Raw genomic sequence first — 23960 nt, forward strand, 5'->3', positions numbered from 1 at the left:
TAGGCCTGGGACCCGCTGCGCCCGGCGGCACGGGCAGCTGCACGGGCTTTCCCCACCAGCAGGGGAATCCTCTCGAGCCGGTCCCGGCTCACGGCACAGCTCACTACACGCTGTGACGCGTCAGCCGCTATGGGATACAAGAGAATTGTAATCCCTAGCGTTGACGCGTCACGTGGTGTGACTGTGAGCCAATGAGGAGGGAAGGCTTCGGGGAGCGGGGAGGAGTGTGGAGGGAAAGCGGGGAGGAGTGTGGAGGGAAAGCAGCGCGTGATTGCCTGTCTGTGTGTGTGTCTGAGTGCCTATCTGTGTTTGTGTATGTGTGTGCCTGAGTGCGTGAGTGCCTGACTGTGTGTGTATATGTGTGTGTGTGTGTATGTGTGCATGAGTGTCAGTTGCAGCCTGAGCCGGGGGGGGGGGGGGGGGGCATTTTGACACATTAAAACAGACAAAACTTACAGTCCAAAATGACACTGCCAGCTCAGAAAATTGCCTTCTTTTGAAAGTACCTATAAGCATATTTCCAACGGGTGAAGCAACCATTGTTTGGAATCAGCTGCTTTTGAGAAGGGGGCGGGGCTATCGCGGGTCCCTCCGCTTAAACCACGCCCCTCCCTCCCACTCCAGCCCCGGCTCCCGCTCCCAACAGACCGCATATCGCGGTCTGTGTCTGTCAGCGCCCCGCCTGTATGCAGTGCTGGCGCGCTGACGGAGGGAGCGGGGCCTTAGCCTTAGGCAAGTCTGCAACCCTGCCTTTCACCATCATCACCTAGCATACAGTGCTTCCACTGCAGCAAGGGATTCTGGGAAATTACATGCAAATGAGCACACAATGTGTCACCTTTTCCGTATAATTATTTTTTGTTAGATTTTATTATAAATTATGTTTTTCAACAGAGAATTCTATATCCATTTAAAAAAAAATATTTCTGGGTGTTTTGTGCCTGGATTTAATCTCCCATTCATTCTTAGTGGGCAACACAGCTCTTTTTTGTGTATATATATGTATGCGCACATTGGAGGATATATATATATATATATATATATATATATATATATATATATATATATATATATATATATGAGAAACTATCCCTATATCTAACAGGGTTGTCTAGACAAGATAGACCATAAAACTGACCTTTAAATCTCTCTGGAAAATAGACACGGGATTGTGATATGTTCCACCCACACAGAGTGCACTCATGTCAGGAGATGTGAAAAGCAGTACCTAAAAAGTTTGCTTTAATGTGATGTGATAAAATCCGACGTTTCTACAAAGAGAGGCTCCTATTTTAACTTAGACGATACAAAGTTCTCTCCCCTACAGCACAGTGCATCTGCCATACCTCAGGAAATAAATGACAGCCTTCATAGGAAAAGCGTGCACTTATCCCTTCCTGCCTGGCTTCCAATTTAAAATATGAATTGCAGATAAAACCCAGCATCCTCTTTTCAAAACTATGGGGGGAAAGGTGAAGAGGCCAGCAGAGGGAGGCAAACGGGGAGCATACAGTGAGCTAACCATCCAAAAAAACGTCCTGCATAACTGATACATTTCACATGCACAATCGATCAGTCTCGTTCAGTGCATTAGTGACTTCTGGAGATCAAGGGGCAAGTACAACATTTACACTTCTCATTAAATTGCCATGTTTCTCTGTCCCCGATGACAGTGGATCCCAATTATTTTATTCTCCTACACTATGTGCATTTTCTATCACTATTAAGTGACCAATCCCATGTAAACAGCCAATAAATAAACAAGCTGTTGCTAACAATTTAACAATATAATTGTCTGTCCTTAAACAGATCTAACTGTGCTGAAACCAAAGATTTGGCTTATTTTGGTTCTCTGGAAATGGATTACACAATGTCTTCCTTTGGGGCTCCGAATGAGAAAGTGGTTGTCAATCAAGTGTTGTCATTACCCTTATCCCCCACCCTGGGCATAAAAGATAAGGGGAGATAGAGAGAACTCAAAGTGACACCAGACAAAAGGGAGCAGCCAGAGGAGATCAAACCCCTCCCAAATCTCAGCTCATCATGTTTACAAACTAACTACAGTAGCTAAACAAATACTTATATGTGTCAGTGTTTGGTAAATAAGGCATCAATCACCTACATGTAATCCCTTTAACAAGTCTTTGCCCTTAGTCCACTTTGGTTCCAAGAGGAATTCCCCCTGTCAATACGTATTTATATTATGTAGATAAAGATCCACTAGGTTTTTTTTTTTAATGTATGTTATATGTATATATAAATGTATTGATGAACAGGGCAACGTGTTCAGTACAGCAGCCCTCCAATTGATTATTTACATTGAAGGGGTTGTCAATATGGAAACATTTAAACAACTGCCCTGTGCTACTTCCCACTGTGAGTTTTTTTCTGTAACTGCCCTGGTCCTTTTGTTTGCCCCCCTATGCTATTTCTTCCTGAAACAGTCCTGCTTCTATCTTTCCCCTCTGTTTGTTCTTGATGTGACCGCACCGTTCCTCTTCTTACTGTAACTATGCATTTCTTTTGACAACGGATCTGCCTTTGTTTGCAATCTACGGCGCTCAATCTGTGGGTATCTGGCAGCTGTTCTGACCAGTTTCTAAATAAAGTCTTGCTTTTTACTAGTATGGAAGTCTGATCTTTCTTTTTTTTCCTTCTGAGATTGAGAGAAACCAGATATCGACCAAAGATCGAATAAAAAGAGTGAGTGCTGTTGCACCATGTTTACGTCACAGATACCATGTAGCAACTGCGCACCGAGAAATATCTGCCCATATTACTTGACATATTTTGGCTCATTCTGGCAAACTGTTTTGTCATTAAATGGGGGTGGGGGGGGGAGGGGGTTACTAGAGAGACCAGAAGACCTGAAGTTGCAGTTCATGGACAACCAGCAGGCATGCAATATGTAGAGAGAAGACATAGTTCTGCAGGGTCTCCTCTGCTTACCTTTAGCACAGTGATATTCCAAGCGAAGCTCTCAATAGCTTTGCTGAGTTTTCTTCCTTTCAGACCTTCTTTTGTTCCCAGATTGTGCAGTTCCTCGTGAAATTCCATCCCTGCCCAAATATCACACAGGTATGAATGGGTGGATTAGAAGGATAGAACTTTCATGTAGCAAGACAACTAATGCTGGACATTCCAAAGACCCCCCTCCTCCCCCCTGCACAGTCCATGGATGAGTTGGAACTTTTATTTTCCATATCTTTAACTGTTCTTTGTTTATGTCACTGGCAAAATGTGTTGCTATGGCAATGCGTGATATGCGTGAATGGCTGCGGACAATTTACACCAGCAGATCCCCTGTTTCCTAAAAAAATAACCTCCCCTCTTTATTTTACCAGGAGGGGAAGAAGGGGGTCCCGCAGAGCTGAAATGTGCTATTTTATCTCCGGGGATACCTCGTCAAAATAGCGCATTCCAGTCCACTCCAGTAGAAACTAAATGGCGTTATCCGCCGTGGCTTCCTATTGGCAAACATGATGATTTAAAAACCAGGGGAAAAACTAACGGGGAACACCTACTTAAAAAGGGGGGAAGGGTTCTGATGCGGTCGAGGACGTTTTGCCGCAAAATCTCCGCTAGCGTTTAGCCGCTGCTCACCTCACCGCAGGGACCTCTCGCTGCCAACCACTTCACTGCCAAGGTAAGTCCTTAACCTAACCCCGTATTCTAAAACCCCTAATCTTAACACCTAATACTAACGTTACCCCCTACCCTAAAAACCTTAACCCCTTACCCTAATCCCCTACTCTAAAAACCTTAACCCCTTATCCTTATCCCCTACGCTAAAATCCTAACCCTTTACCCTTATCCCCTACCCTAAAATCCTAATACCTTACCCCTCTCCTTAACCCACTACCCTAACCTAAATTTACCCTTAAATGAAGTTACCTTGGCGCAGCGGCCAGTGGCCGAGTGTCCAGCCGCTGAACATTCCTCTGTGGCTGCACGCCGGCGGAGAATTTGTTGCGGCGAGACGGCTGCGACCAAATGTCCAATTTTGGGTCAGGCTGGGTAACTGCTGTTTTAAAAGCGGGGGAAGGGCCTGCTGGAGGGAACTGCTGCTTTTAATTCCCAGTGTGGATTTTATTTAATGTATACAATTATATCTCCAGAATGCCACTACATAATGTAATGTGGTTCATATCACCAAAGGTATATAATACAGATTTTGTTGTTGTTGAGGAATCAGAGGGAATTGCTACCTTAACTCCTTCACCACCAGAAGAGCCTGCTATGCATTGTCTGTGCCTCTACCAGTGACGCCAGCATGACATCTATAACAAATGTACACCCTCAAGGGTCAACAACAGGTCCTCGTTTAAAAATATTCCTGCTGCAGCACAGGCTGCTCATTCAACGACTGAGCCACTGATTGAGCCACCTGTGCTGAAGCAGGGATATCCTTAAAACCTGACGTAATGCTGGCTCTATGAGGACTGTAGTTGGCCACCCTGCCCTAGCACATTAGGATGACAGATGCTAGCCCCCTGTTGAGCAGGTTAATGTTGTTACCCCCCTATATCTGGGATCAGTGGTGGAGATGTGATGGTACAGAGAAACGCAGATTGCCACTCATTTTTAGCTTTCAACCCCAGATAACTCCACTACCGTTTTATTGTCAGGCTTATTCTTCCACTCTCTATTTACAGAATATGGCCCATATCCACAGAGGTATGTTATTGAAGTAACGAGGCATTAACCCTCGTTAAGTGCTAACGTGCATCTTCAAAGTCACAAACGCAGTGTTAAGTGCTGTTTTTGTCGGAAAAGGAAATTGCGTCAACTACAACGACCTTTAGTGCTATTTATATGCAAAAGTAGCGCTCCTCTTAACTACGCATATCCACAGAGCTTTGTTATAGTTAACGCAGGGATTAAACAACGCAGGGATTAACAATGAGACATTCGTTAATCGGTCTCTCTCTCAAGGAATTTCTAGCTTAAAGGACCAATCCACCCTAACTAACAACCCTTTTTTTTTTTTTACAGGATTGGTTCCCAAGATAATTACTGGTGAAGTTAACGGCATTAAGGGGATTTAAATGGCTGTCCAATAGGAACCACAACCGATGATGTTGCAGCTTTCTATTGGTCCAAGATTGGGCAGCCTTATTGTGTCCCCTGAAAGAGATTTAAACACCATGACTTCCCCAGTATGTATCTCAGGAACAGGGGAGGGGGAAAATAGTGGCGCTTGGCTCAGGGGGACGCCCGGTTCCTACCCTGTAAAAAAATGATGGGGTTAAAAATAAAACGAGTAGGAGGGTTCTGCTCCTTTAACATGACTTTAAGCCTATGTTAATGAGATGTACAACGGCTGTTGTTTTTGCATATAATTAGCTTTGTGGCTTTGTTTTGGTATCGATATTTCGGTTATTATTTTGGTATCAATAGGACTGATTTTGGTTCATTATTATCCAGGAACCTCTGTGGATCTGGACCAGTATTGTGTAAATCTGGTTAAAATATCAATATTGCATACATTTACGGCCCTATTCTATATATGCAGAAGATATCTCCACAGACTTCAATGGGAATTTCAGGCCAACAACGGCCACTTTGTTGTATATAGAATTACCCCCTTAAAATCAGGCACACTATCACGACTTTGTTTAAGCCACTTCTACCATTGCAGGGGGTGGAGCGATGGAAGACCGACCTGTTTTCTGGCACTGTAGTATCTTGTCATGGATTGTGTCAGCTGCCTCGATCAGAAATTTGCTCTCCTGAATCATCTGCAGGAGAGAGATGAGAGAACAGCTCAACACATTACAGTATCTTCCAACCATGCTACTGCGCAACTGCGCAACAGAAGAATGCTGGTTTACTTAGCAGCAAATTATGTCACCAGGAGGAATAAGAAAAGAGAACCTTTTCTCTGCCAGAAGGGCCAGCCATTGGGAGAAATTGGGACCACTGAGTGGGACTGCAAGTTTAATTATTTGCACTTTACAAATTAGCTGGAAATCAATGGAACTGCCTCCCCATATGGGAAAGAGTGGGGATGCCTCGCACTGTGTGAGACTCACTCCAAGTGGTCCTTGACAAGTCAACCACGTACTTCTTATGGTATTAACTACACAAAAACATTGGCTTTAACTAAGAAGAACTTTTTTTGCAGATCCTAAAGATAAATGTTACATTTGTTTGGATAAGGAGAAATGAAAATAGAACAGACTTCCTTGGAAAATTCCAGGAGATATCATGGGTGGGAACTTGCATTCTCTTACAAGCTTAAAGCAGAAACCCTGCATTTTTTTAATATTTATAGGTGGCAGCGGGGGGTCTCCGGAGCTGTGTTAATTTGAGCTCCGAGGACCCCTTGCTTCCCGAGATACTGACCTCTGTAGCGGGTGCTGGTAGCAGCTCCAACTGGGCTGGCCGGGGCTACTGAAATAGCGGCTTAAATGTCCTTACGTTGTGCGGGCCAATAAGAATGGTCATGTCATCTCTTGCAGCTTCCTATTGGCCTTGTGACCAGGACCTTTAAACCTGTGGCGCTACTGTACTACCAGCAGACCTACAGAGGTAAGTATCTCGGGAAGCAGGGAATCTCTGGAGCTGCAATTATTTGGGTTCAGCTCTGGAGAACCCCCCCCCCCCTTGCTTCCCATCTATTGAAACCCCCCAGATGTTTTGCACCTTTAAATATAAAAAAAAAAAAGTCGGGTCCACACCCTGCCTTTCTCCATAGTCACTCAGCATACAATGCTTCCACTGCAGCCAGGGTTTCTGGGTAATGACATGCAAATGAACACTCACTGTGTCACTTTTTGCTTCATATATATTTTAACATGGATTCCTATAAGCTTCTGCTTGCCGCATTACACAGCTTCTCCATCAAGGTCTGGCTTAAAGAAGTGCATTGTCAACAAACCTACAGCTGTTTCAACATTTTGGGTGCTATTAGTCTGAGGGTGTTATTGGCCTTGCATTGTGAAGCTGATAGTGGCTACAAAGCAGGATCAAACACTTCTCCACCAGCATAGAGAGGTGCTCTAAGCCTAAGGCTTTTATTAAATACGCCGAGAAACCGCATGCAGTGATGGAAAAATTTTTTTAGTCCTTTTTACTTGAATGGAGCAGAACTTTTCTCTAGTACAGGGAAGTAAGTGGCTGCACACTAAACAGTACCCTAAGACGATGAAAGGGCACATTGTGTGGGATCAATGTATCCAGTTCATGGAAAGTTCATCTATGTCAGTGGTTTTCAACCTTTTTTTGGTTAAAGCAGCAAATTATATGGGGTTTTTAAAATCACTTTTGTACTATTAGATAATAGTGACTGTTTGCGACAGAAAGAGGCCCAGGGACCAGAATAGTAAAGGTTAAGCCTGGCCCCTGCCGTCCTGCCCTGGGGCTCATCTGGCCAACAGGCCTTGGAGCTACCCGGTTTAATGTACTAGGTAGCCCCTTCATACCCTGTAACGCTGACGCTTTTATTCCTGTTGTGTAAATGTAATACAGGCATACCCCGCATTATCGTACGCAATGGGACCGGAGCATGTATGTAAAGCGAAAATGTACTGTACTGCAATCATCATATAGAGGCATAACTGATGTAAATAACGCATTTGTAACAGGCTTGCGCACAGCTTCGGTGCAGGTAGGGAGCTGGTATTGCCGTTCAGGACGTGCTGACAGGCGCATGCGTGAGCTGCCGTTTGCCTATTGGGCGATATGTCCTTACTCGCGAGTGTACTTAAAGTGAGTGTCCTTAAACCGGGGTATGCCTATAAAGCATAAAAATGTGTTTGGTGTAACTATAAAGCAGAGCCAGAGTCTCTGGACATGCAGGGCTGAGAAAGCACTTGTGCAGGCCACCACAACCAGACAAAATAGCTACTGCTGGGACTAGAGGGGGAGGAGAGGGGCAGGGAACAAAGGCAATGGTGTCCAGGGCGGAGATCGGGCCCGGGAGCATCCGTCGGAAGACTGGAGCCATTTGCTGCCATCCAAGTCAGAGTGGCGCCAGCCCAGTGGAAGATATCCTATTGGCCCGGGGAAGCAGTTGACAAGTCCCTCCTGAAGGCGCTGCTCCCATTGGCCAGTTTGGATCTCCTTCCACAGCCCTTTAACTCGTTCAAAACCCACCCCCAGCCCTGATTGGTCCATGGAGACGAGCCCTCGCTTCCTGATTGGTCTGTGAGCTGAATCCGTACTCTTATTGGTCGCCAGCCCCTCTACCATGCTTTCCTATGGCAAAGGGGAAGATAGAAAAAGGCAGCCAGATCAGCGCTCCAGGGCTCATGCGGATCCTGGCATGGAGGTGTACTAAGCGGTGTGCTCCGAGGCTGTGCCGGAGACACCTAAAAACGTGGCTTGGTGCGTATACGAGCGGGAGATTTGAAAGTGCTTTTGCATTACCAGCTGAGCCGGAGAAGCAGAGAGCAGGACTTTCAGCGGGAGATTTGAAAGTGCTCTGCTGTAAATACCATCAGCGAGGTCCAGACAGTCTCTATCCACACAGGAGTGGAAGTGGAACCCGGGTAAGCCATGGAAGTGGTGCCTGGCATCTAGGTAGCTAGAATATCCCCTGTATTCCGTTGGTGAACGTAAGCTTTGTTTGCGATTTTGTGCTGTGCTTGCTGGCTCCAGCTAGAATACATACTGTTTTTTGAACTACTTTGTCCTGTCTGGTGCCTTCATCCTGGTGATATGTTCTGGTCTTCCGTGACACTGTTTTTTTTTTAGTTTTTATTCTTAAATTCTTAATTCCATGTTTAGTGAGTTTTAAAGCATCCTATGATTTGTACAGTAGGTTTTAACCCCCCTCCCAAGCAGTGCAAGATTTTTGCAACACTTTCCTGGTTGGGATAATTTGTTGTAAATGTTCCCAGCAGTCCGAGTTGTAAATTATAACAATATAAAATGTTACCTTAGAAATATAAAGGAAACATTGTAGCTGCTGAGTTAAACGGACTGAAGCAGCTATTATGGCGCCCAATCAGGATTTTGACAGATTTATAACAGGAGAACCAAATGATTGCCAGCTTAGGTAAGAATGTAGCATTATACATTGTCACGTGCTTTACATATACAAATAATAAAGGGGGGGGGGAGTTGGAAAGTAGTATTGTGAGATTCTGCAAAACCACAACCCTCCAATAGCATATCAGATCAGATGCATTGTAAGGAACCCCAACCCACTCTAATAACGTCTGAGATCACATGCACTGTAAGAAACCCCAAACCTCTCTAATAGCGCGTCTGAGATGAGATGCACTGTAAGAAACCCCAACCCTCTCTAATAACGTCTGAGATCAGATGCATTGTAAATTCTTCTGTATTTGGTACAATTTTCAAAACACCTGAAAATTCCAGGAAACCCTTTTGGGATGCCCAGGGACCCTAAGGTTTCATAGGAACCTGTGTTGGAAAACACTGATCTGTGTGCTTGGCACTTACATGTGCATGGTCAGCTGCAAGGAGCTTTTTATCCAGATCATTATGCCACCGCTGGTGGCAGTGTTTTTTTAAGCTAAGTAAAGGGGAAAATGTAAAGAGAATTGATGCATCCCAATATAACTTTTATGTCACATACAGTACCTCCTCCCATTGACATTTCACAAATCAGTAGCTGGCTGACATAGGGTGAAATAGATGGAAAATTGCTTGACACATCATCGCTAAAAGAAACATTCAAAATGCCAACTCAGCAGCAATTATTACAGCTAAACGCTTCTTTTCAGTCATTAGATACTGTACATGTGTTTTATTTAAGGATTCAGTGTGGGCAATAGAATAGTGAGTGATCTGTTTTGTAATCACCTACTCAATATTCCTTTAACACATCAGCAGCAATAGGAGATTTGCAACTATGTTTGCAATGGAGCATTTACAGTAATGTCCAGGTCTGTGAATCATCACTGGGGATCTGGAACTGTACCTGGATGATCAATACATGAGCAGTTACAAAGTAACTCCTCGCTTCAGGAAGAACCTACAGCATTAGTGGTGCAATGCACATGCTAATGTGAGCCATAAGCCGCTCAAACATTAACTGACCACTTCTTAAATGCCGATCCCTTGTTATGTTGCTTTAGCTTTTCATTCTAACCACAGCAAAGTATTTCCCTGCGAGTAGTACAGGAAGAGACTGGAAATAAGGCACGTAACACCCATAGCCCAGAATTTCATACAAACAAGTTGATGAAAACCAGATAGTGAGGATTCTCAACACTGCGGTCCTTATTTAATAGTAGCCTTAGTGGGTTTTTTTCATCTCTATTCTGCAATTTTAAAAAGTTGGGCTGCCATTGAACTGTATGAAAACGTGACGTGATGTGTGAGCTATTATGTGAAGTTCAGGAATAACATGCAGTAAACAAACGCTTGCACACATTTTGATCCGATACATTGGTTACAATCATCATAAACATATTTTTCTTATATAGTGCTGACTTTGTAACATGACCTATTAAAAGCAGCTAACCTTCTTTCTCCCCCCGCTTCTAACCTCTACGCCCAGGGGACAGCTTTAAAGCAGCAGTCCAAGCTGCCGTTTTTTATTTTTTATTTATTTTTTCCCCCCTTTAATATGTGCATCAATACAATCCACACAATGATAAGTAATTAGCTAAGTTGCCAATCGATCCGTTCTACCGTGATCGATTGGCGAAGATTCGGCCCGGGGGTTCACTAAAAGGCTGCAGAGAAGTATTGCCTCAGTATCTGTGGCTCTGTAAATAGTTGCTATAGAAACAAAAAAAGGCTTATTACATTATAACACATTAAACATATCATTCAGAGTTGCTTAAAAAAAAAGTTTTTTCTCATAGTACCAAACTGATTTATTAAAAAAAACACACGTGTAGGATATTGCTTGGTCTGCAGCTTTAAAAGCAAAGCAATGGATGCAGGGTTACTGAATATGTCCTGTCCTTGTGACGTTGCAGCTTCTTATTGGCTGAGGCTTAGGGAGACTTAAAGGGTAATCTGCGCTGTTCGTTTTATTTGGGGGGGAGGTGGAAGGGGGTATTCTGACTTCTGTACCTAAAGTATTGTATTCAATATATAATTGCAAAAAAAAAACAATTGTGAAGTTGCAGCTTTCTGTTGGTGACCCCGGCACTCAGATTTGTATTTATTTTTTCTGCAAGAAACTACAAAACATTCCAAGTTAGTTTTACCGGCAACCTTTAAAAGTACAGGGGGGGGGGGAAATCATTTTAGTGGGGCGTGGGGATATTGCTGCTTTAAACGTTTTGTTTTTTTGCCAGAAGAGAATGGAGTCCTCAATTCCTTTTAACGATTTTTGTTAGTGTAACTGAGGTCATACAGTAGATTTCAATGGAATGTCCCTGATGAGAAGAATCCGTTATTTTCCATCAAAAAGTACCCTTTTAGCCCAGAACCACCTGCTGATTTGGGGCTTTGGATGATGACTGCTCTGAGAGTGACGCGGGAGTTCGACAGTTGTCATTTCCACAAAATATCAATGGCGGCCATCCTTTTAAGTGTCCCAATAAAATGATGTTTTACATTAATATTGCTTGCCAATACAAACGCGTGGCAGTGATAACTACTACTGTACTTAACATCATTTTGCATTGCACTGCAAGGCCCTCTACCATTATACAGGTTTAATTTGGCTTACTGTAGTATACCAACAGAAACAGAATAGAAACCTATCCCAGCCAGGGTGTCTTTAGCGATGAGAAAACGGGGATCTCTTCTAACACGAACAGATGTGAGGTGAGTGGGAATAGATATTGTTGTAAAACCCCAACCCAGAATTAGCCTTGAATGTAAAGATGTTGTAGTGCATCATTAATGCTGCTTTGCACACAATTAAACTGATTTGTAACTATTCAAGAGGAATATGTTTTCTGTTAAAAGAACTGTATTCATCTCTAATATATTCAAACACAGCAGGAGGGGATGTGGAATCTGGGGCACTTTTTAAAAACCAAATATTCTTTTATTTTGTGTCCAAGCGTCTCTGAATGAACAGAATAAAACCACTGAATATTCAATGTGCATTTATAACATAGCTCCAAAAAAACCTCAGTTATACATTCTTATTTTAATGTTCCACTTAGTTGTCAACAAAATGAATATATATATTGTGTAAGAAACTTGAGATCTGCTAATGTAAAAAAAAATCAACGTTTCGGTCCCGCTGGGACCTTTCTCATGAGCAAATAAATAAGTGACAAGCAAACCCAGATATACCCTACCCCTCACCCTGTGTGATACCCAGATATACCCTACCCCTCACCCTGTGTGATACCCAGATATACCCTACCCCTCACCCTGTGTGATACCCAGATATACCCTACCCCTCACCCTGTGTTATACCCAGATATACCCTACCCCTCACCCTGTGTGATACCCAGATATACCCTACCCCTCACCCTGTGTGATACCCAGATATACCCTACCCCTCACCCTGTGTGATACCCAGATATACCCTACCCCTCACCCTGTGTGATACCCAGATATACCCTACCCCTCACCCTGTGTGATACCCAGATATACCCTACCCCTCACCCTGTGTGATACCCAGATATACCCTACCCCTCACCCTGTGTGATACCCAGATATACCCTACCCCTCACCCTGTGTGATACCCAGATATACCCTACCCCTCACCCTGTGTGATACCCAGATATACCCTACCCCTCACCCTGTGTGATACCCAGATATACCCTACCCCTCACCCTGTGTGATACCCAGATATACCCCACACCACACCCTGTGTGATACCCAGATATACCCTACCCCTCACCCTGTGTGATACCCAGATATACCCTACACCTCACCCTGTGTGATACCCAGATATACCCTACCCCTCACCCTGTGTGATACCCAGATATACCCTACCCCACACCCTGTGTGATACCCAGATATACCCTACACCACACCCTGTGTGATACCCAGATATACCCTACCCCTCACCCTGTGTCAAATAAAAAATTGATGCCAAAAACCTTAGTGAAACCCCCAGTGACGTCACAGTAGTGACAGAGCAAAGTGGTGGGGCCTAGTTATAGTTGCTCTGGTGATACACATATCGCTACACTAGTAGATACATTTATTGACATGTTGTTCCCTAATTAAGTGTTCTGATGTGTTTTACACCACCTTCTGTGGTATACTATGAATGAACGGAGCTTCCCTGACTTAGGATTCCCTCCCCTTTACCACTCTGTGGCCGCTTAGGCCCCGCCTCTTTGCTCTGTCACTCCTGTGACGTCACTGGGGGTTTCACTAAGGTTTTTGGCGCCGATTTTTGATTTGACACAGGGTGAGGGGTAGGGTATATCTGGGTATCACACAGGGTGTGGTGTAGGGTATATCTGGGTATCACACAGGGTGTGGTGTAGGGTATATCTGGGTATCACACAGGGTGAAGGGTAGGGTATATCTGGGTATCACACAGGGTGTGGTGTAGGGTATATCTGGGTATCACACAGGGTGAGGGGTAGGGTATATCTGGGTATCACACAGGGTGAGGGGTAGGGTATATCTGGGTATCACACAGGGTGAGGGGTAGGATATATCTGGGTATCACACAGGGTGAGGGGTAGGGTATATCTGGGTATCACACAGGGTGAGGGGTATTGTATATCTGGGTATCACACAGGGTGAGGGGTAGGGTATATCTGGGTATCACATAGGGTGAGGGGTATATCTGGGTTTGCTTGTCACTTATTTATTTGCTCATGAGAAAGGTCCCAGCGGGGACCGAACAATGAGTCAATAAATGTAACTTTCTTTGCATATAGGAGTGCCTGTCCTGTGCCTGTCCTGTGCCTGTACATATATATGTATTTGTTTCGATATATTTTAAAGAATATATTATTTGTTTGCATATTATAAATATGAGATGCATATTTATTTCTGCAGAGGGCTTTGGGATGGAAAAGCACTATACTATAGGTTCATTCAACAAACTGCATTAAACATAAAACCTATTTGGCCACGAGCTACAGTACCTCTAATTGCTAACATCATTTAGTGAATAGCCGCTAATAATAGGTACTGTGAATAGTTTGATAACCCTTGCAGTAAAGCCTCTCTATTTGGCCAGTTTATTCCCATATGAAGCCTAATCCTATAATGCAGGAAAATACAATGAGGTACACAGGCTCATTTTTAGAATTGAAAAAATTCCATTTACAGTAGATGACAAGTGTGTGTTATGAAACAAATAAGACTTCTCTCAGATGTTGGTTTACATACCGCAAATCCTAAGCTTTCATGGAAACGCAGTCCTGGGGAAGAGTAAGAAGTGTGTTGCCCTTATAAGTGAAGTACAGGGACATGTGTATTTCAGTCTGTTATAAAGTACAGTCATGAAGATCTGGACATAATATGGTTCATCGCTGCATTTAAAAAAAAAAAATCACTGCTTTAAAAATACTTTTGTCTTAAAAAAACAGTTCCTCCTACTTTTTTTTTTTTAAACCCCTATTTTTTAAAGGGTGTGAACAAGGTGGTCCCACTAAACCAAACACCCCCGTTTTCAGCTCTGAGAACCCCCCTGCCTATTTGGGAGATGCTTACTGGTTAAAATATCGGGTTCAAATCTCCCTTAGTAGAAACAAAATGGCTGCCAAATCTCAGGCCAATAGGAAGCTGCAGCATCATCAGTTGTGGCTTTCTATTGGATGGCCATTTTAATCTCCCTTAAAAACCAGGAAATAGTACCGGTAACTTCAGCAGTCAGTATCAGGTTCAGCCCAGGAAAAAATCCTCTAAAAAAAATCCTATAAAAAAACTCCCTTTACTTCACAATTTTTCTCCAAATAACATATTCACTATCAAATCCTCCATAAATTCTCAAGTCTTATAACAAATCACTGCTAATTTGGAATCCCTCCATATTCTCACCTTAGTTACACAACGCATTTACTTAGCCATATCAGCACAGGCTGCAATTCTGACGGACTTCTTTCCATATAGGACTGCTTTCCATATAGGACATACTCTGCGTCTGATTTTGCTGCACTTTGGCTGTTATTCTGACATCTGGTAACACTTTCTTTGGGGTTTCACACAGGCATTCCATTAAAGGCAAGTACCCACAGTGGCGTAGAACCGCTGGAAACGGGCCTGAAGACGGGATTATTCCCGAAACGTTGCCCCCCTGTACCCTTTGTTATCCATCCAGCCCATTTTCTATATCCCTCCCTTCTCCACATTTTTTGGGTTTTGGATTCTTTCCCCATCCCATTTTTTTGCTTTCTATTTTCCCCCTTGTTTTTGGCTCGCCTACTCCAGTGTGACCCATCTGTTTTACTTACCAGCTCCATTTATGTCACTTTTTCTATGCCAAGTCTTACAGCATGTAGAGTGAGCCTAGTTAAGTATTCCGTGCATATATCTTGCATTTATTGTACAATTATCTTGTCGTTTTCTTAGCCATATTTTGCCTTTCAGCTCACTCACCTATATAATTGGATTCACTTCGTACGGTGTCTTTTATATCTGATCTCAGTAAAAATATTCTTTTGATTAACTCACTCTCCTTGTTTCTCTTTGTCAGTGTGCGGGTTCCCCTGCGGAATATCCTAGTTGTATACCACATCCGGAGAGTGACTTCTTAGCAATTCATGATGGTTGTATTGTTTAGAACAGTGGTGGCCAACTTCAGCCCTCCAGGGCTCTTGAGGACCGGAGTTGGCCACCCCTGGTTTAGACAGTCAGAATAACCCATTCATTATGAGCCTGTTATTAGTTTGCACTGTGTGTAATGTGTGTTTATAGAAGGTTGGGAAGATGAGCCGAATACGCCTTTTTCGCCTAGGGGAAGAAGAGCTGGATTTGCATTGTTTTGCAGTGAGACAGTATTAAGGTTGCACTGTCTGAGATAATTATAACTGTATTTACATGTTCTGTGGGGCAGCTCCAATTGCCAAAAAAACAAGAGTAATGAGTATGCAGTAACAATGCCAGGAATTGGGGCATGGAGGAGGTGCCTTGTTTTTAAAGGGGTAATCCCTCCTAGGACCAAAGTCAACAAATTCCACTTTGATGTTCAAGGGGTCTCATCTGGGTAATTGATACTCAAATTAGACCCCTATAAGTATTTTTTATTGATTTTGGCTGCTCCCTTCTGCGTGATGTCACTGTGTGTTCAGCAAGTGCTTGTTCCCCACTCCCCTGTACCCCTTACTTTTATTGGATCTTTGATAAGGACATCGTGGAATAAGGGTAACGGAAACACTTAATTGGCAAAACAGTTCCTTATTCAGAGGCCCCTTGGAAATTCAAAAGGCCCACTATGTGGGACTGCACCTCATGTCCTTCATACAAACAGAAGGTCAACCTTTCTGATAGCTGCATTGGAGATATCAGCAAACTAATCCTTCAACATCATGTCTACCAAAGAAGCTAGTGTCTGGCAGTGAAGCGGTTAAGTTGACTCTATTGCTATCCAGTGAGATTTCAAATTAAGCGATAATCACACAGTAACGCGGGATAATCCTCTATCTTTTGCCCTTTTACGGTGCTGCCTTAAACTCCCTTTACTTACTTGTTTTCACCGTGTTCACACACTGCACTGTGATATCCTCCACTAGCTCCCCAGTCTCAGTATTAAATAACAAGTTTCTATGCAGTCTTTCAAAAAATGTTTGCTATTCGGATGTTGTAATCATTGGTTTAAAACTCAGCCTGCGTGAGGAAGGCCATTTTTTTTTTACCTGTGTACTGTACCTACATGAATTTGTATTAAACATCTAAAATTAGTCACGATAACAATACTATTTCTGATCTTGTTTTGAGATGGGTTAATGTCACAGGTCGGTAATGTACAATGAAAGGGCATCCTTTTAAAACTGCAGGTTATTACCATTTTTATATACTGTTTTTTAGTGATAAAACGGTTTGTCAGACATCAACGCTAATTGTTTTTTTTTCTTTATCATTAGTCAGACAAATAAACATCAGTAAGATGAAATGCTTGAATTTAGTATTCTCATAGAAAAGCAAAACCTTCATTTTAAAACGGCAACTTTAAGGGCCACAGAATCCTTCTAAGGAAGCGATTACATTAGTAACCTGTTAAAAATTGAATTTGTGACCTGTTACAGTATGTGGGGCTCCCCTATAATAACAGGTAAATAAGTCAAATTCAATGCTAACCGCAGGTATCTTTCCTGCACCCACGCAGAACAACAAAGTACCCCACAGAAAGCTGGGTAAATGGCACCTACCATGTCGTAGGCTGTGAGAAGCTTTTTCTGAACGTCAGGGACGGTCCCTTGCGGCTCCAGGTAAGGGTAAGTCTCCTTCATATTGAGAGCGACGGAGGGTGTATTGTCATTATTTACGAGGCGCGAGGCCAGGGACAGCATACACTGCTTCAAACTGGAGCTGGTGGGAAGTCCACAGAGCTCCTTCAAGGACACTAACGCGTTCTGTACGGAAAAGGCACAGAGTTATTTGAAGAGCCACGCAGTGTAACAAGACCCAGGACCATATTTGCTAATCAGTGCTATGACAGAACAACTTCCGGCACCCTAAAACACCTTACAACAGCCCACTGAAGTGCATGGGATAGAAGGTGGCCTAGTCCTGCTTTGAAAATATGTGTTCCAGTGTCTACAGTGCTGGAACTTAATTTATCACAGCAATCTCCCACCCCAAAAAATCAAGTGTTTCTTTTTTTTTTACCTTATATGAATCAGGGGGTGACCGGAGCTAAACGGCGGCATTCAAAGCAACAAGGTCCTTCCGATGGCTGAGATACTAAAAAAAATTGCCAGTACTTGCAAGGAAAATAGATGCATGGTCATCCAATCAGAAGCTACAATGTCATTGCAAGATGTCATAGATTTCTATTGGCTGCCAGAGTGAGGCTGACCATGGCCATATTGTTTGTACTGAACAGAACTTTTTGGAAGGAAAATTTCAAAATAACATCTCAGGAACTGGGGAGCACAAGAACACTTTGCACACCCGCACACGCACGCACACACACACACACACACACACACACACACACACACTTTAAGTGAAATTAACACTGATGGTAAAATGTAACCCATGCATGATGGAATTTTAGTGCAATAATTTTTTGGAAGGGGTATTTGCTCCACACAAAAGACAATTGAATAATAATATTTTTTTAAATTGTGCATTGAGTTCTCAGATCCTATTCTTTTGCAAAAACGTGGAGCTGTCCAATTGTTCAACACTGTAAACATGGATACAATTAAACTTGTCGACTTACAAATCCCGCCTCATGTATCACTTGGCGAAGTCATTTTATATTTTATATTATTTCTATGAGGCACCCCCATTTATAAGATATTGCCATTTACTTGATGCTTAATGGGTCAGTCTCTACTACTCCCAGCGACATGTTTAAAAGGTTAAATCCAGGTGACTGGCACTTGTTTTTTTTTTTAACCAAAGTTTGAAACTTATAAGCATTTTTAAATAATTGACTTAAGTTGGTTAAGTCCCCAAGTCATTTAATAAAGTAATCCTAATTTATCTTAAATCATTTGGCATGTATTATTCATTTGCATACACTGCGTACAAAACAATGCTGACATATCACTGCAGTGAAAAGCCCATCGTCATTGCTTTACCGCTGGCGACATGGCTTTAATGAATAGGTCGGTAATCAAAATTGTTGTTAAACACATTGGCGTTTGCATTTAATGATCTACAGTGAATTCAGGCCTAATTTTGGTTCCTGAGGCACAGAAAAATAAGGTGACTTGTCCAAGGTCACCAGGAGAGCAGACACTGAATTTCGAACGAGATCCACCTGTTCCGACCACTAAGCTATTCCTTACTGATGAGATTCCTGAGAGTCATGAGTACCAAACTTTCTGTTGTCCTCCTCCCTTCCAGGAATCCTGTGCATAAGACTCTGTCCTAATATACAAAGCAGGTTCATAATCGTATTAACTTTTGCATTTTGTCCATCTTCGTTGAAAAATCCCAAGACACATAAATGGGTGGATATTTGCCAGATTTGAACCCGCAACTCACAAATGTTTTGGGAAGGCTGGCTTTCATTTCAACATATTATACAGTTACATAGTAGTATAACGAAAGCTCCTCACCTGCATATTTTCCTTGACGTCACTGGCTTCCCGCAAAGGATGAACAGCAAGTTTAAAAATGTCATCTACCGTTTTAAGGCCAGTGTTCCTTAGCATGGTGTATTGCCTGGCCTTCTTCCCTATCCGTGCAGTCAAGCCTCGCTTCTGGGCCTTCCCGCCTCCTCCCCGGTTGGTGATCGCGATGTGAACAAAAAGTTTGGCGTGCTCCATTGCGTCTCCGACAAAGGAGCCGAGGGGCACGTGGCGGTACCCAGGCTGCAAGCATTCGATTGGTATGGTGTACTGACCAATAAATTCGTCCCCAATGTAGTCATCGTCAAGAACCACAAAGCGGACCATTGCTAGCTCTGGGAGGTTTACATGGAACTCAAAGCTCTCGTCAAAGATGGGATTATCGCCATTTTGCTGCATAGTTTTAGTCCTTTGCTCTGCGCAGTCAGCTGGGATGCCATGAATCTCTATGCAAACGTACGGGTCGATCACGTCCCCCTTTGCACAAGCGCCTTTGGGCTTTGGAAAGTTCTGCCCACTGATGATCTTGATGTGCAAGCCCTGAGGGGACACACCAGGCACCACGCCTTTGGTGTTTGCGCTGAAGTAAGAGACCTCATCGCGCATAATGGATGGGCGAAGGACGTACCCGCATCCCCCGTTTTGTAGAAACCAGCCAATGTTCAGATCCATCATTGGTCCTGGAGTCTGGTAGTTCATCGCTACAATCTGGCATCCACAGTTCCAAAAATCTTGTGGGTTTAAATTACTGGAATCTATCCTCATTGGGCTAGGATAAACCCTGGACAGAAACCTTTTATTGTAGTTCACAAAGTCCTCTGGATACTCATTAGCAATCCGACTGGCTTGGCTCTCGCTAAAGGAGCAAATTTCACCGTAGTTTTGGCTTTTCATGGAGACATCAAAATCTCTGTATTGCACGGATTTGCAGATTGACACTAAGTCAGACAGTTCCCTACATAGCTGGATCATCCTTTGCTCTCCAAAGTAGTCCTCCGACATCCGATGAGACATTTCGGCTTCCTCGTCTTCATCTGTCACCTCTCCCTCCAAGAGGTCATAGTCAGAAGGCAGTTTCTTTCCTTTCACAATGATCTTCTTCCTCAGTTTCTCCGGGGATGGAAGGTAGGACTGTGCTGGAAGAGGTATTTCCGTGTACAGTTTGCTACCAAATATCTTCTTCATGTGTTGTACCATCACCTTTTGTTGTTGCACTGAGCAATGGTTCCCGATGCAAAGAATAAGGGGGAACTCTGAAGAGATGAAGGCGTATTTGTTGACGACCTCAATGACATTCCGAAAGGCGAGTGGGGATGTCATACTGTTGCGGTTGCAAATGATTGGCTCATTGTCTGGTCCATCGCTGACATCAAGTTCAATGCTCCTGCAGCCGATTTTTAATGCCCGCACATATCCATTAATATCTGCTGGACCCCTGAACTGGTCTTCTATTAGGTACGTGTTATGAGAGGAGTTGATATAGTAATGTGATAATGGCTGTGTCATATTCTGACTAACCTTCTTGTGGACGGGATCAAATATATCACATTCTTGGGACAGCAAATACTGAGTGAAGCCATCGATGGTGAGAAAACCCTTCAAACGTCCTTCCTTAGAGAGCTCATACTTCTGGATAATATCCAAACACATTTCTTCCGTTACCTGTGTCATCCCTTGCTCGGATTCCAAAAACAACATCAAGTCGTTTGCATCTAAATATTCTTTGTTTTTCGATATCTGCACCAGTAAAAAATACACTTCTGGCCTTGTGCACAACTCACTAAATGCTTCACAAAACTCCTCTCTGGTCACCCTGGTAGTAAGCTTTTCCTTGCTCTTTTGGATCTCCTTGAACTTTAACCTAACCTTGGCCTCTTTGATGGCAGGGGAAAGTTGCTTGATCAACTCTACGGCTGTATCTTCCAACATGATCCCATTGCCATCCACATCTGCAGCTTCAAAGACAGACTTCAGCCAAGTCAACCTAGGGGTGTTCTGTCCGCCTTCTACCAAGTCCAATGGTTGTTTGCTGTGGGATACCAAGTACCTAAGACCCGATACCCAAATATTAGCCACGTCGGCCGAATTAGCCACCAAGTCCAATGACTCGTAGTTCTCCCCATGAATGACGGAGAAAGCACAGTCTTCAGAAATCTGGTCGGCTAGTCCGTTATTCCGAAATGTTTCTGTGTTCTTCCCGAGTCTGATCTCTTTGATGGCAGACATATCCAGCTTTGCCTTTTCGGGATCTTTTTTTGAGGGCTCCCAGCGAAGGGCCTGGACGTCAGTATCCAGGGTGAAAAAGCGGCTGTAGATGCGCGAGTTCGGTCGTACTTTCTTCAGCTCGCAGCCTCCTTGCATGAAACTGATGCAATCGCTGGCGCTGCTTATTTTCTTTTCGGACGGCATGCTGCTGAAAGACACCGTTTTCTTTCTTCCGGATTTTTGATTTGAAGGATCCTATTTTTAAAAAAAAAAAAGCGAGAGAAATATAAGAAATATTAAAATCTTCTTCGTACAAGTTGAAAATATATTAACAGCAAGAGATACTGCTACTTTCCGATAACACCGAAGAGGATTGGCGGACAGCCAGAGAAGCCAAAAAAGCACTCACAACTCGCCGGGTAGGGACAGATTAAAAATTATTTAATGAATCTACATAAAAAAAACATAAGGGGAACACAAAACAAAAAGGGGGGTTCTCATGTTTTTGTTCATTAATACAACTAGCTGTCTTTGGAGCTATGACTGGTTTGTCTGTCAAACATTACTTTCCGATAACCCCTTTGGCAAGTTCTTAAGGCAATAGTAATATAATAGTTATTGATATAGAACAGTGTTCCTCAACCCTTTTCCCCTCAGGGAACCCCTATTGAGATGATCCAATTACTGGGGCACCTCATCATTTTACCAGTTGAGGAATAAAAAAAAATGGCGGTTCACAGCATGTGAAAATTGAAAGGCGAGAGTGAAAAAAATCTGATAAAAATAAATGCATTTAACACATAGCACGTAGTAAAAAAAACTAAGATAGAATTCCTCTAACGCGTTTCACGCCTGTGTGTTGGCACTTTGTCAAAGAATGACTATCAGTTGTCACATTTTTTGTAAAATTCCAATTAAACTGGGTAGAACGGAAAATATCTAATTACAATAGAATGTGACACTTACAATAACCGTGTTATCATGATGATGGTTTATAAATGCAATTGTAAAATTCAGGTTTTCTGTTATTTTAAATGCAATGCAAAACCTTTCATCAGCAATACATTCAGAAACTTTGCAGCATTTGGATGAATACACTAAAAGCACATCATTCGTGTTTGCGACCGGGCACGAGACACCACAGGGTGATAGGGCAACCTGGTTGAGAAACACTGGTATAGAAGATATTGGCAAACACAACCAGCATTTTCCTTTTTATTTAAATGTGAAATTAACATTTAATGTTGCAATCACACTCAAAGTGAAAACGTGTAATCACGTAACACATGTACTATCATTTTTATCAGCTCATTGAAAATGCTGAAATCAGCAATTGTTTTTACATAATTGGAGCCACGCTGAAGCATGCTATTTTGGGGTGCAGGGGACCCCTGGTTCCCAAGATACATACTGGTGTACAGTACATACCGGGTTTAAAATTCCCTTCTGCTGAAAAACAATATGGCTGCGGGATCCGCAAGCCAATAGGGAGCTGCAAAGTCAATGGTTGCAGCTTTCTCTTGGTCAACAGCAACAGCCATGGTGTTTCCCCCATGGGAAACACCGGCAGGCACTTTCACCGGTAATTATCCCGGTAACGGGGGGATACATGTATAGCATGTGTAACCCTCCCTGCCCGGCTTCATGGGGAGGTTGCATCATTGTGATATGTATGTGGTTACTCCGCATGGTTTACCCTGACTCAGGGTGCTGGCATTCAGGCGGCTGGGCGATGAGGTAGCAGGGTTGTTAAATAATGGGCACCAGGAACTTTTATAATACAGCTGTAATTTATTCATGCCCCAATATATATATATATATATATATATATATATATAGGTAGGGGGCTAGTCTATGCTATTACTTTACTAACATTACTTATCTACACTCCCCTCGGTTCCGTTCCTCTGGACCTCCGGGAACCTAACCTTACACAACAGTCCCTCATCCTTAAATACCCCTGAGTGATGTATGGATTCTCATAGCAACCAGGGTGTGGCCCAGCATGCACTAGTATTGCTAGTAACCCTTTAGGAGGGTGGTTACACCTGCTTCAGGACTGGAGGCATTTTTGGCATTGAGGCTTTAATAGCTCGGGCTTTCATATATCACACAGAAAATGCAGCATACTGTAGTTATCAATAGTTTAGGGCAATTTTAGAAAAATTGAAATCATGTTTTTAACCCAGGCTGTGCTGAAAAACCGTGTAATACGGCAGGCATAATCTTACAGGGGTCCCTGTTAAAATGGATGAGAAGTAAAAAGTGACGCACTGTGCTCATTTGCATATCAATACCCAGAAACCCTGGCTGCAGTGGAAGCACTGTTTGCCAAGCGATAATTTGGAAAGACAGGGTTGCAGACCAGTCTGAGACATGCAAATGTACCCACAAGTGGTATTTTTATTTACTGCACTGTGGAGGGTTTTTGATACTTTTTTTTACCCACCAAAACGTTTTTTTAATGTCTAAATAATTTTTTTTTTAAATAATTTGCAAAGAAATATTCAGTAATTTGTCCCTATTCCTAATCCCTGAGACATCTGAAACGTCATGTTCACTGGGAGAAAGAGGAGAAGGAAAACAAGGTGCTACAGGTACCACGTAGGAGGAAATATCCTAAAGGTCTGAGGCCATCGCAGCTCCATTCTGCTTTAGTTGTTTCCAGGTTTGAACTCAAAGACCTGTACATTTACACGAACA

General features: G+C 43.0%; 1 protein-coding gene across 2 annotated transcripts in view; it reads right to left on the bottom strand.

Moving 5' to 3' along the window:
* PLCL1 (phospholipase C like 1 (inactive)) overlaps positions 1–23960 on the bottom strand; it is a 187020-nt gene that overhangs the window by 29677 nt on the left and 133383 nt on the right. For both annotated transcript variants that reach the window (XM_075608723.1, XM_075608724.1), the window contains exons 2-5: positions 19041–21512; positions 17175–17378; positions 5666–5741; positions 2950–3059 (exon numbers count right to left, since the gene is read on the bottom strand). In XM_075608723.1, coding sequence (XP_075464838.1) covers positions 2950–3059; positions 5666–5741; positions 17175–17378; positions 19041–21512 — 2862 coding nt within the window. The remainder of the gene's footprint in view (positions 1–2949; positions 3060–5665; positions 5742–17174; positions 17379–19040; positions 21513–23960) is intronic.

Source organism: Ascaphus truei, chromosome 7, assembly GCF_040206685.1.
Source record: "Ascaphus truei isolate aAscTru1 chromosome 7, aAscTru1.hap1, whole genome shotgun sequence".
NCBI classification, from domain to species: domain Eukaryota; kingdom Metazoa; phylum Chordata; class Amphibia; order Anura; family Ascaphidae; genus Ascaphus; species Ascaphus truei.